The sequence below is a fragment of the Euleptes europaea genome, chromosome 7 (assembly GCF_029931775.1).
Source record: "Euleptes europaea isolate rEulEur1 chromosome 7, rEulEur1.hap1, whole genome shotgun sequence".
Taxonomy (NCBI): Eukaryota; Metazoa; Chordata; class Lepidosauria; order Squamata; family Sphaerodactylidae; genus Euleptes; species Euleptes europaea.
In genome coordinates, this window is record NC_079318.1 from 13,169,933 (window position 1) to 13,184,120 (window position 14,188).

Below are 14,188 nucleotides of genomic sequence, written 5' to 3' on the forward strand. Positions count from 1 at the left end.
CCCATTTCTGACTAATCAGAACGAAAAGAAGAAACTGCCTTTTATTCCGTATGGATTTCAGTCGTCTGCAGGCAATACCACAATGTCGCTCAACCAAGGGGAGAGTTATCTCCCTTTTTTTTTTTTTGTCCTTTTTTTTGTCCTTTTTGGTCAGGAGAGCAGCTGGGGAATTTATTTTCTGCTGAGTACTACACAGTCCGCATGAGCAGTAGGTCGCACGACATCATAGCAAATGAAGTGCTACCAGGTTTCATTACAATGCAGAGATTGCTTTGCCCGGCACAGGTTGTGCGGCTTTCAGATCAGCAGAAACCTGCGAGATCGCTCAAGCCTGATCCGTTTCTCCGAAGGACCGAATGCCCCTCTGATCTTGGGAAGACAGGAAAGGCGACATCTTATGATCTCTCTCCGATTCCCGTGAATTTGAGACAGCAATCTCAGAAGAGGTGGATTCTCCAGGAGTAGAACGAAAAATAAAAAGCATACGATCATTCAATAATTTTGCTGGGTGACCGAGTGGGGACTGGAGGAAAAGGCACTTGATAGCATATCCTAAAAATTATAATCCAACCGGTGATTTAGTGAGTTAACAGCTTCAGCCTTTGGAGCCAGCTGACCAGCAGTGAAGGTTCTGTGGAGGAAGATTTTGTGGAGGTGGTCCCAGGTGGCTTTTTGGCCCCTTCCTCCTGAAAAGGGATTGTTGCGCTGTTATGAAGATCGGCGTTGACAAAGTACCTGCTTCCCCTGATGTAGTCGGCACCCCTCACTAGCTGCCTTTCAACCGCAGGCCTGGAGAAACGATGCTGTGAGGGGGCACTTTCCTCAATAATGGGAGGGATCCTTTCGTTGCTGAAGTACCGACACAGGACGTTTTCACCTACGACAGAACAACATTAATCAAACATCACTTTTATGTACTGCCGGGGTGGCTGAAATAGGACATGCAGCTTATCAAGGTAACAGACTCCTCAGCTGTAGCCTCAGCTTTCCTTTTGCTTTCACTTGGGGTGGGTAATACTACAGTTGTCCTCTTACGGTATCCCTGCAATAAACTATTTACAGCCTCAGTTTGCCCTCTGCTTTTGCTACTGAGGATGTGTGTTCTTGCCTTCAGGGCCAAACTATACGTTACATACAAGCACATACATTAAAAGCAATCTCCAGTTCTGGGTTTCTTTCTTGGGTGCGGGAAGCTGGGGAGGGGAATTTTGACACAGAGAAATGAGGAAGAGCTCTACTGAACCAGATTAACAATGGGTCTAACTAAGCCAAAATCATGTCCCCCAGAGTGGCTAACCACATGCTCCTGGTATAGGGTTGCCAGGTCTCTCTTCACCACTGGCAGGAGGTTTTTGGGGCACAGCCTGAGGAGGGCTGGGTTTGGAGAGGGGAGGGACTTCAATGCCATAGAATCCAATTGCCAAGGCGGCCCTTTTCTCCAAGGGAACTAATCTATATCAGCTGGAGATCAGTTGTAATAGAAGGAGATCTCCAGCTAGTACCTGGAGGTTGGCAACCTTATCCTGGAAAGCCCACGAAAAGAACACAAAGCCCTTCCTCCATTTGTTGTTCAAGCCACAGCCCCCAGAAATTCAGAGATACATGCATTTAGTCCTCATGGCTAATATCCAGTGATGGGCCTCTGAATTTATTCAGTAAGTACATTTTTATCCCACCTGTCCTCCAGCGAGCTTGGGGCAGCATACATCGGTCTCTCCTTCAGCCATTTTACTCTCACGACAACCCTGTGAGGCTGGTTAGGCTGAAAGGAGACTGACCGGCCCAAGGCCGCCCAGCTAGAGTCATGGCAGACTGGGGATTTAGATTTGAACCAGACTCTCCCAGATCTTAGCCTAGCACTTTAACCACTACACCCAGCTGCCTCCATGAATTCATTAAATCACCTTTGCAGCTGCCTAAGCTACTGGCCGTTACATGGAGAGGATGTTTACCTTTCCCCTTTATAGGCTTCTCCTCTCATGGCATTGTAGACATGATCACCCTTGCAGACCCACATATGAAATCTTTGTAGGGGAAGGGTTTTTTTTGGGGGGGGGGCTGCAGCAAAGAAGTAGCAGGCAAAGATTAAGTACTCGGATTCTTCACCATTTCTCTTTAAACTTGCTTCCTCTAAACAGTGGTTCTCAAAGTGGGCAGAACCACCCCCCGGGGGCGGTGGGATTACCTAGAGGGACACTAAAAGGCAAGGGGGCAGCAGGGGGGCGCTAGAGGTGGGCCCCTTCAACCGTGTGGATGGATAGGGTAGGGGGTGCTGGGGCTGAGATTGTGTAACCAAGGGGCGGTGGCCTGAAAATTGTATATATTGTTGTTCAGTACCACACTTTGTTCTTATACACTTATTGCATGTTATTAGATAGTTAGCTGTTTTTGTTGCTTTATTCTTGTCACACATAAAAATTGTGCTTGCTTAAGTACCTGGAGGTTGGCAATCCTACTCCTTATGCTGTACTCCTGTGTCCCATTGGTGTTTTCCATGGCTGCTAGTGCAGCATAGATTATGATAACTGCTGCTGTAGAACAGGGAATGGGACAGGCTGGCAGTATCCAGCAAATGAATAGGGATCAGTGTGAATGTTCAATTAAGGTTTCATAAGGGCTATAAAATTCGTCTCCATCACGAGGCGGCATCACACGTTCCACTGCAAAAGAGCAGTGCGTCTTTTGGAAATCTGTCTGCCAAGACACTCACTGAGCAATACAAGTGTCTGACTCATAACCACATCTATCTGCAGTATTCTGGAAGCTATTCATAGGGTTTTTGCACAGTCAGACATTATCCCATGTGCCTCAGGACAGGTAGAAAGGACCAAAGTTTCTACGCTGCAGCAGCCTCTCCATCAAGTTGCCCCACAGATAAGATTACGTTTCAAACAAGCACCTCAAAAGTTTCCACTCAGCTCACATATAAAATAAAACCAGACTCCTAATATATTTATGGCCTTCAACAGAACACAGACTGTTCTAAAGATTTGATAATGATAGTGTGGCTCAGAGGAAAATGGGAGAAAAACAATATCTTGGAACAGTTCATTAGGCTCTGGTAAGCAGTCTTTGGCCTGGAACATTTCTCAACCCCAAAGGTTTGTATGAGTTCTCCACAATACAGTGAAGAACAATTTGGCATCCAAGCTCTTGACCCACCTCTGAGCCCAATAAGGGGGCGGGAGGAAGAGGAGGAGCAGGAAGAAGAGGAAGAGTTGGTTTTATATGCCCCTTTCCTCTACCTTTTAAGGAGCATCAAACGGGCTTACAATCTCCTTCCCTTCCCCTCCCTGCTACAGGCACCTTGTGAGGTAGGTGAGGCTGAGAGAGCTCTAAGAGAACTGTGACTAGCCCAAGGTCACCCAGGTGGCTTCATGTGTAGGAGTGGGGAAAACAACCCAGTTCACCAGATTACAGTCCACTGCTCTTAACCAGTACACCATGCTGGATATAAGGATATAACTCAGATATAAGGATAATACTCATGTCATCCCAGTATGAACTGACACAGTCTGATCCTTGCAGAAATATTAGTTAGCCAATTGATGGCAGACAGACACTCCCTCTCCCTGCAGCTGCCTGTTTACATGAGTAGAAGGCCAAAGCTGTGTGCTTCAACAAACAGGATCCATCCCAAGTACGTTCTAAGGCCATGTGATCCAGCAACATTGCTGAAGCAGGTCTGGGTCTGATCACTGCCAGGATGGAAGACCTCCAAGGAGGTCATATGTCACCTTGAATCCCATGATGGAACAAACACTATGCAGAAGACAGTGAAATATTAACACCTGACAAATTCATAGTGGATATTCGATGTTCTGCAAGGCTAACTGCACTCTCATTGCAAACCTCTCGCTGGAGCCAGGCACATAGCTTTAGCTCTCTCAGCATGATCAGAAATCCACATCAAGTTGTGTGTTGTCCTTCGACTCAGCTTGCTTCCATGCCTTACCTTTTCTCCCCATTGCTCGGGGCTTACAGAAAGGTTCTACACCTCCCAGCCAGTTTCCATCTGCAGGCATAGACAGCGGGCGAGGCTTTCCTGAGGAAAACAGAGAAGTATCCAAGAAGAATGCAGTGCTGCTACCAAGAGCTGAACGCTGAGAGAACGTTAATTACCTCAGCTTCACAACAGAAGAATTACAAGAACAGTTAAAACCAACCATTAAAGTAGAAATCAGCTAATTATTCCAAGATGCATTGCTCACTACAGTAGAAGGCAAGAGTAAACCTCAGAAGAAGAGCTGCCTTGTGGAATCAGAACAAGGACCTGCCTAGCCTAGACTTTTCCAGTACCTGCTAGACAAATACCCCCATATGCTCAAAAGCAAGGTATGAATCATAGAATCCTAGAGTTGGAAGGGACCACCAGGGCCATCAAGTCCAACCCCCTGCACAAAGCAGGAAATTCACAACTACCTCCCCGCTCCACACCCCTAGTGACCAGAAGATGGCCAAGATGCCCTCCCTCTCATCATCTGCCTAAGGTCACAGAATCAGCATTGCTGACAGATGGCCATCTAACCTCTTCTTAAAAACCTCCAGGGAAGGAGAGCTTACCAGCTCCCGAGGAAGCCTGTTCCACTAAGGAACCGCTCTAACTGGTTCTGGTCCGACCTTCTTGAGCAACAGAAAACAACTCAGCACCCTCCTCTATATGACAGTCCTTCAAGTACTTGAACATGGTTATCATATCCCCTCTCAGTCTTCTCCTCTTCAGGCTAAACATACCCAGCTCCTTCAACCTTTCCTCATAGGACTTGGTCTCCAGACCCCTCACCATCTTTGTTGCCCTTCTCTGGACACGTTCCAGCTTGTCTACATCTTCCTTAAATTGTGGTGCCCAAAACTGAACACCGTACTCTAGCTGAGGTCTAACCAGAGCAGAGTAAAGCGATACCATCACTTAAGAGTGATCTGGACACTATACTTCTGTTGATGCAGCCCAAGACTGAATTTGCCTTTTTAGTTACAGCATCACACTGCTGACTCATGTTCAGTGTTTGGTCTACTAAGACCCCAAGATTTTTTTCACACACACTACTGCTCAAACAAGTCTCCCCCATCCTATAATTATGCATTTGATTTTTCCTACCAAAATGCAGAACTTTACATTTGTCTTTGTTGAAGTGCATTTTATTAGTTCTAGCCCATTTCTCCAGCCTGTCAAGATCATCCACTGTATCCACTGTCAAGATGCATTCCACTGTATTTGCTACCCCTCCCAATTTAGTATCATCTGCAAATTTAATAAGCATCCCCTCTATTCCTTCATCCAAATCATTTATAAAGATGTTGAACAACACAGGGCCCAGCACAGATCCCTGAGGAACTCCACTAGTCACTTCTCTCCAAGTGGATGAGGAACCATTAACTAGCACTCTTTGGGTACGATCTGTCAACCAGTTGCAGATCCATCTAACAATAATAGGATCTAACCCACATTTCCCCAATTTGTCAACTAGAAATCTAGATAAACTATGTCTACAGCATTCCCCTGATCCAGCAAGGTAGTAACTTTCTCAAAAAAGGAGATAAGATTAGTCTGACATGACTTATTCTTGAGAAACCCGTGCTGGCTCTTAGTAATCAGATCCATCCTTTCTAAATGCTCAAGGACTGACTGTTTGATGATTTGTTCGAACACTTTTCCTGGTATAGAAGTCAAGCTGATGGGTCGGTAGTTACCCGGATCCTCCTTTTTCCCCTTCTTGAAGACGGGGACAACATTTGCCAGCCTCCAATCTTCTGGCACCTCACCTGTTTGCCATGACTTTTCAAAAATAATGGACAGAGGTTCCAAAATTACATCTGCAAGTTCTTTGAGTACCCTTGGGTGCAATTCATCTGGCCCAGTGGTTTTTGTTTCATTTAAAGAAACCAGGTGTTTGTGCACTACCCCAATGCCAATTCTAGGCTGCAAATCCCTTCTCTCATCACATGTTCTGTTTTTGCCATGCTGAGCACCACTTCCCTCACGAGAAAAAACTGAGGAAAAGTAGGAATTGAGGAGTTCTGCCCTCTCTTCATCTCCTGTTACAATTTTACTTTCCGGTCCACGCAATGGGCATATCTTGTCCTTGTTCTTACTCTTACTCTGTACATAGGAAAAGAACCCTTTTTTGTTGCGTTTAGCATCTCTCGCTAGCCTAAGTTCATACTGAGCTTTAGCTTTCCTAACATTCTCCCTACAAGCAATAGTTATTTGCTTATATTCCTCTTTGGTTATAAGGCCCTCCTTCCACTTCCTAAATGAGTCTTTTTTCTTTCTCAACTCTTTAAAAAGCTGTTTATGGAGCCACCCTGGCCTCTTTAGGCTCCTCCCATTTTTCCTTCTCATAGGAATGGTTTGGGATTGCGCCTTCAGTATTTTATTTTTAAGAAACGCCCACCTTTCTTGAACTCCCTTCTCCTTAAGTATTTCTGACCATGGGATTCTACCTAGCATAAGTTTAAGTTTGTTAAAATTAGCTCTTTTGAAGTCCAACCTACATGTCTGACTACGTACAGGTTTTCCTCTCCCCAAGATTGTAAATTCGAAGATGACGTGGTCACTACTACCCAGGGTGCCTACTACTTTAACCTCATCAACCAGTTCTTCCTTGTTGGTGAGAATCAAGTCTAAGATAGCAGACCCCCTTGTTTCCCTGTCCACCTTCTGGAATAGGAAGTTGTCAGCAAGACAAGTCAGGAAGAGGAGAACATTTCTGTTTATCCCCAAGACCATGTATTAAGATTTATACTATCTCTGAACATGGATGTTTTATTTAGATATCAAGACTAGCAACTGTTGATAGACTTATCTTTCATGAATTTGTCTGATCTTCTTTTAGAACTGCCTAATGTAATTAATACATCTCAGAGTGTATCTCCACAGGGGGAGCCATGCTGATCTGTTGCAGCAACAATGAACACTAAAGGTAAAGGTAGTACCCTGTGCAAGCACCGGCTCATTATTGACCCATGGGGTGATGTCATTCCAACGTTTACTAGGCAGACTATGTTTACAAGATGGCTTGCCAGTGCCTTCCCCAGTCATCTTCCCTTTACCCCCAGCAAGCTGGGTACTCATTTTACCAACCTCGGAAGAATGGAAGACTGAGTCAACCTTGAGCCAGCTACCTAAAACCGACTTCTGTCAGGATCAAACTCAGGTTGTGAGCAGAGCTTTTGACTGCAATACTGCAGCGTACCACTCTGCGCCACGGGGCTCCTAACAATGAACGGTAGCAATACCTTAAAGACTAAGTTTTATTCCAGCATAAGCTTTAATGGATACGGTCACACTTCAACCAATGAAGCCAAAGAAATGGGCTTATGCTGGAGTGAACTTCATTTGGATTTAAGGTGCTATTAGACTCCAGTATATTTTGTGATGGAGAACCCTACAAGTTAATAGCATTCTGAAGAAGGAAGTGCTTCTTTTCATGGGTCCCAAACTGCACTGCCAATACACTTCAAGAATGAGGACACATTAATTAATGAACTACATTAATTCTCAACTTAAATTCCAATGAACGTTACAAATCAGACAGACAGGTTTCTATTTTTAGTGTTTTCATCAGACGTTTCATCACCTACTGACTCTGACGTTTAAACTTGGCCAACTGTTTTTGTTCTTTCTTTTTTTAAAGCTACAAATCATTTAAAAAGTGATGTCTCAACAAGCTTTCACTTTGACAAATTCTAATAAGCGATTTCAAATTTCATTTCTTAGCCTGCCAAATTCAACTTAAAACAAAAAAAAATTGTTTTAAGGCTTTGAAGAACAAGGACTGAGAAAACAACAGGGATTTACTCACCATAAGATGGAGTTTTTTCTCGCATCTTAGCAGGAAGCATATTTGCTTCTATGGGATGAGTCAAAGGATCCGAATCGGTAAGGGTAAACCTTCGCCTCCTGCATTCTTGATCCAGGAAAGAATTGGGAGATTCTGTGCCTTTGGAACCAGGTAAGGGCAACTTTGGTTTATTGCCTCCTCCATAAACAAAGCTCCCCTTCTCATCCCTGGAAGGACAATTGATTGGATTAGCAATGCAAGTGTAAAGCTACTGAAATGCTTCACTCTCAGAACCCTTACAGTATCTTGGGGCCTGGTACTGCTCAGCTTCCACTGAGCTGTAGCAGGAAACAAAGTATGTGTAAAGGTGAAAGGCATTTGTCAGCACTGGATGTAGGCTGCAATTCCACACAAGTGCAAGAAAAGCACAAAATGTGTAGGACTACTGAGAACCAACTCTCTTTTAAAAGAGCATTCTAGCCATTAGGGCTGCAACAAGATGCTTCCCCCCCCTCCTCAAAAAAAGGTGCAACCTCAGGAACCTGAGAGGGTGGCTAAGATTTCAGTGACCAGGAGGTGAGATACTTGCATGCTCTGCAAGTTGATCCTTCCTGTGATTAACAGCAGTCCAATAAAGTATGCAGAACACTGCCTGGTTCCAAATTGATCATGGAAGATAATTTTGCATCTCTGTTCCATTTGCATAATATATACACACTTTCAAACTTGACTTTTGTTGGTGCCAGATTTGGGTTTCTGTGGCACATAACTGGCGAGGGGTTAAGTACTGAATATACATGGCTTTCAATCAAACATACTGATGCACAGGAAGCACACTTATTCTACCCCTTCTCTTCTGTTACAAACCTGCCTATTGTCAACTTAAGCCCTTAAATTGCTGACAGCTACCATAAAGAAATGTGAGGCTGGGATGAGAGTTTAGTAAGGCTGGCTGAGCAATGGTAGGAAAAGGAGAGGCGCTGGTGTAAAGATACAAGACATGGCCTGCTTTACCCAATTATTCAAGGGCAAGTGGGGACCCGCAAGACTCATGGTGGGGTATCTCATTTTCCCCTGCTCAGCTCACTTCCCTTTCTCCCGTTGGGCTCCCACTCCTCCCAGGACCCTTGAGAAACATGTGAAGGAAATATTGCACACTTCCCCCCCCCCCGCAGTCTGCCTTCCTGTTCCCCTCCCTGTAGTGCTGCCTGCTCACCCTCCTCCTCTAGCATTGGCCACCCACCAATCCCCCCTCTACATCACTCTGCCCACCCTCCTACATAATTTCCTGCCACTCTGCCCACCCATCCCTCACCACTGCTTCCTGCCCTGTCTGCTCCCCTGCTACTCTGTGCACAAATGCCTCCACCACTGCCCCCCTCCCATCACTCCTAAAGGAGCAATAGCGGGGCAGTTGCTCCCACTCTCCTCCTTCCGTACCTACATGCAGTGCAGCCTCCACTGCCACCAGCTATCTGTCTCATGTGGTAGCAGTAGCCCCCGTTCCTCCTCCATCTCCCATGGTGGGCTGACAGAGGCTCATTATCTGTGCTTGTCCGCGGATGTGGAATAAGGAGAGCCGACACCATAAGCTGGGATAATCAAAGGGCCAACTTTATTTCCACTGCTCAAGAGGGATCTGCAGCACACACAGGCCAAAACCCCAGAGCTAATTGAAGTGCGGGCAATTGGTGGGAGTCAGGCTTCCTCTATTTTGTGCACCCCTAATCTTATGGCCAAGGCCACCCTAGTTTGGAGCTCTGAGCTATCATGTGGGTGCGGCTCATGCTCCTCTTTGCCAAACCTTCTTTAGTGCTCATGGGAGGTACGCCACATCCAACTCCCCTAGCCACAAGGTCTATAGGTCAAGGATAGTGGCACCCCTCAAGGGGTTCCTGTCCCAGGTCCATGAAGGCATGAACGCCTCAGGCTTCTGGTCTGAGGGTTACCCCTTCATCTTCCAAACTGATGCCTTAGGGTGCTCACCTGAATTGTACCCTCCAAAGAGGGAGGGCCAGCCTGAAGCAGGTCCATATATGCCCCTTCCTTGGGCCACCCCCCTGTTCTGCATCAGGCCCCTGGAATGAGTATAGACTGGCTCTCCCCACCAGCCAGGGACCAAACCCTGCCCCTTCCTCCCCACTTAATTTGAAGGGGTGATGAAGCAGCCTTATGCAAACACTCCTCCCCCTCCATTTTTTCCACCTTTAAGGATTTTTGTGCAAACTTGCTTGTCCCCCCAGGTAACCAGAAGATTTCACTTGTCTCTACTTGGCCTCAATCTATGGATTGACATATCGGCAAATGGGGCCATGTTGAGAATTATATGTATGGATAGGCAAATAATGAGGATTCCGTGGTGATTTTTACTTATAATCTACCCTAGTTGAGGACTGAAGTAGAAAAAATAACCAGACTTCTCTTCTTATTATTAATATATTTTAGACCAAATGGTATGACACAACAGGGAGCAAAAATGAAAAACTGGCTTCACTTCAGATAAAAGTTTTGATGCAATTCAAAGTATGGCTACCATCTTCTATAGATTTGTCTAAACACATTACCTTAGCAAAAAGGGCACATGTAAACCTCCCATGTTTAAGATCTTCTTCTAGGGTCCTGCTCTATGTGGCCACACAGATTGTAAGGAACTTGGGGGGACCTGAGACAAGGTCTTTTCAACCATCATGTCCAGAACATGGAACTCATTGCCTCAAAATTCTAGTCTGGCCTCCCCTGCTTGCCTTTTTAACATGCTGACCAGACTTGCACCCACGTGACAGTATAACTGCATTATCAGCATTTTAAGAGCAGGGTTTCTCTTTTTTTTTGCCCCACAGCAAGTTCTAAGCTAGGGAAAACAAAGAATTTGAAGTGTTGCTATTTTGACCATGTCCCATGCACAACTATTTCCCCCAACAAGCAATAGTACTGTTAAATGCTTAGTAGCTCAGGCAGTTATTTAGCTAAAAAGAAAATCTGTGAAATCTCGGGCTAATTTGTATAGTCCTGCAATCCAGCCAGGACTGAGAAGTTCGAAAGGAGCTGCACCCAGCATGCACTGTTGGCGTACCGAGGAGCATATGGAACAGCTGGTGGTGGAGGTATGTAAAGGTCCAAAATGGCTGGCTTCTCCTTCTTCAAGGAAGCGTCCATGGTGCTTTCAGGTGACTGAGTTGTAGTTGGGGGAGGGCTGGTCTGCAAGTAAAGGAAATGGAACATTCTTTTAGAAATCATATACTTTCTACCTGAACACAACATTCTCCATCTCTCACTTGATCTCCTGGGCAGAAATATTTGTACATTATTATTCAGTATGTCTCCTGGATTTTATTATGTGTTGGTTGCAGAGTTTGAAAGTCCATAAGTAGAGATTACCTTCCCATATTTTTGAGTTTCCCATATTTGAATTTGGGCTTCAGACCAAGCAGAATCACAGTAGCAGTTGTACATTGTTATTTTCAGCAGTTTAGAAATACTTCCTAAGCAAAAGTTGAGGTTAACAGCATTGGGCACTAGAGTCTCAGCTAAAAAACTAGAACTGGAGAACAGCTTTAAACTAATTACATCAGATGTCTAATAGATGGCGTTTCTGGAACAGTTCAGACCTCTCCCCCACCACATAAAATGCGGTGTGTAGCTGCTTCCCCAGAATGTGATGCCACACCTTGGGACAGCACATGTAAGCACATTCTAACTATCTGTGCAAACCTGACTGCACAGATTTTTCTTCCACATGTGGGAACATACCACAGAAAAGAGACACCCACACTATTGTGTGTGTGCATATGTGAAGGGTACCTTAAGCTCCGTTCTGTAACCCAATCTTTCATTGGTTTGGAATTATACAGGAGCAATCAGAGACCAGGTTGAATTACACCTGAGTGCAGCGTAAGGTGGGTTTCCACAAAATCCACTATTCTGCAGCAGATCTTTCAGATCCCTCTCCCCAAAGTTATTTCTGTGGATTCACATGAACACCCATGAACACACATGAATTCCTTATACTGAATCAGACCATTTGCCTATCAAGGTCAGTACTGTCTATGCTGACTAGAAGCAGCTCTCTAGGGTCTCAAACAGAGATCTACCATATAACGTGCTACTTGATCCTTTTAACTGGGCATGCTGGAGATGGAGCCTAGTACTTTCTGCATGCAAAGCAGATGTTCTACCATTCAGCTATGACCCCGGCCCCCAGAAGCAGCATTTCAAGGGGGTATTTTGGGCTGCAGCAGGATGGGGAATATAGGGAAGCTCTGCTTCCACAGACCAAAGTCTTTCTATCCCTGGAAACTTTAGGCAAGATCCAGCTCACTGCGTTTGAGCTCATCCTTGGCTCATTAGCCACTGATTTTTTTAATAGATTGACTTCTCTGGACACCTCTTCTAGATGGAACCATATTGTTATTCTTTAATTACTTCCAGCTAATAAAAATAAAGGCATTCCCACCTAATCAAATATACATTATGCAAAGAAAGAACTATACTAACATCTGTTTGCATCTGATTGCAGAGTAGCTGCTGAACCACTCAAAGGGAGAAGGGAGAAAATTTTATATATATAGTTGCAGTTATATGCAATTAAATTAATTGTTAAATCAGGTGTTAAACTATGCACTTCCTGGCCATTATTTGCTCCAGCTTGAAATTACCCTCATTTCTTTTCCTCCCTCTACAACCTATGCATATTGCAATATACCCAGTTCTGCTGGTGCTGAAAGTTGGCAAGCAAAAGTCGCGATACTGCAAACACCACCCTGGATAATGCTGCTCTGTTTCACAAATATAACCTCTTATTGCTAGTCTTACAACCCAGGAAGTATTTACTGTTTACTTCCAAAATTCATCAGTCCACAAGATTATAAGCAATTCATCCCCAAATGACCTCCCTCTAGGATATCAACAGTGCACTACAGGGATTAAAGAAAACCTGCTGTTTGTCCCTTCTTGTTCTTTTGCAATATGAAGGGGGTTATTTTATAAAATGGTCGCCACAAATTCTCTAGCAATTGCACCTTTTGATGCCACATGGTAACTGCGACAAATATTTTAATTAACATCTGTTGTTGATGCAAAATTATCTGTAGCTTAAAGAGAAAGTCTACTGTATGCTTCTCTTTGCACATTCAGTCAGCTCTGTGGCCAAAAATAAGGAGTGAAGTTTTATACGTCAGGAAATAATTAATGGGTCATTTTAAAATGAGAGTGAGACAGAGATGTTTTAATCGTATTGGTACCAGACTCTCCACGTTCAGAAAGACTACCACATACATGGCAGAAAGAAAAAAGTATCATTAGTGCAAGGCTGAAAAAAGAAAGAAGGAAGGAAGGAAGGAAGGAAGGAAGGAAGGAAGGAAGGAAGGAAGGAAGGAAGGAAGGAAGGAAGGAAGGAAGGAAGGAAAGAAGGAAGGAAGGAAGGAAGGAAAGAAGGAAAGAAGGAAAGAAGGAAGGAAGGAAGGAAGGAAGGAAGGAAGGAAGGAAGGAAGGAAGGAAGGAAGGAAGGAAGGAAGGAAGGAAGGAAGGAAGGAAAGAAAGAAAGAAAGAAAGAAAGAAAGAAAGAAAGAAAGAAAGAAAGAAAGAAAGAAAGAAAGAAAGAAAGAAAGAAAGAAAGACCAATTTTATTTATAATTGTATGTTACCTGTACAAGTGGTGGTTTCCATCTTAGGTTTTTCAGGGGAGCAGGAGTAAAATTAAAAGAGCCTGTATGACGTTTCTTTACTAGTAAAGTGACTCCAGAAGGGTTCTCCCGCAGTTTCCTCACAAGGTTTTTCAGTTGCCATCCCACCTTGAGTAAGAAAAGGATATGAAGAACACTGTCAGAGACAAGTTAGGCGGTTCCTTTCCCGATCCCCGTCACTGTGGAAATTACAGGCCCTCCCCCCGCCTCCAGCAAATCCAAGCATCTTCCTTATTTTGCTGATCTTGTCCTGGTCTTTCCCCAACCATTCCCATCCTGGCAAGCAGCCCGGACGATGCTGCCTCACAAGGGTTCCCAAGGCTGAGTGAGGAGAGAAAGAAGGAAAGGACGGGTGGCAGGGAGGCTGCTTCTACATCCAGCTCATAGCACAGCGGTGGGAAGGAATGAGTAGATGGATGGCAGTGAAAGACTATCTGGCTTGCCAAGGGAGTGAAATGCTACCACCATTGTCAATGTCAGTAAGCGTCTCCTCATCTGACGCTCAGTACTCCCCTCATCGCTCCCTCCTCCCACGCTATGAGGTGGCTGTAGGAAGGAAGCGGCCCACATACTGTCCTTCTCTTTCCTCGTCCACCAAGCCCAGCCATGTCTGGTGTGGCAGGGACTTGGCTGCTCACTGGGGAGGGAGAGGGAAGACTACTTACTTTGTGTATACATGATCAACGCTAGCAATGGGCCTAGGTTTAATCAGACAGACAGGCC

General features: G+C 44.8%; 1 protein-coding gene across 1 annotated transcript in view; it reads right to left on the minus strand.

The window, feature by feature from the left end:
* Nucleotides 1-495: 495 nt before the first annotated feature.
* Nucleotides 496-14,188, minus strand: part of CNKSR3 (CNKSR family member 3) — a 91,802-nt gene continuing 78,109 nt past the window's right edge. The window contains exons 9-13 of the mRNA XM_056852755.1: nt 13,427-13,573; nt 10,858-10,982; nt 7,806-8,011; nt 3,956-4,045; nt 496-877 (exon numbers count right to left, since the gene is read on the minus strand). Coding sequence (XP_056708733.1) covers nt 579-877; nt 3,956-4,045; nt 7,806-8,011; nt 10,858-10,982; nt 13,427-13,573 — 867 coding nt within the window. The 3' untranslated portion in view covers nt 496-578. The remainder of the gene's footprint in view (nt 878-3,955; nt 4,046-7,805; nt 8,012-10,857; nt 10,983-13,426; nt 13,574-14,188) is intronic.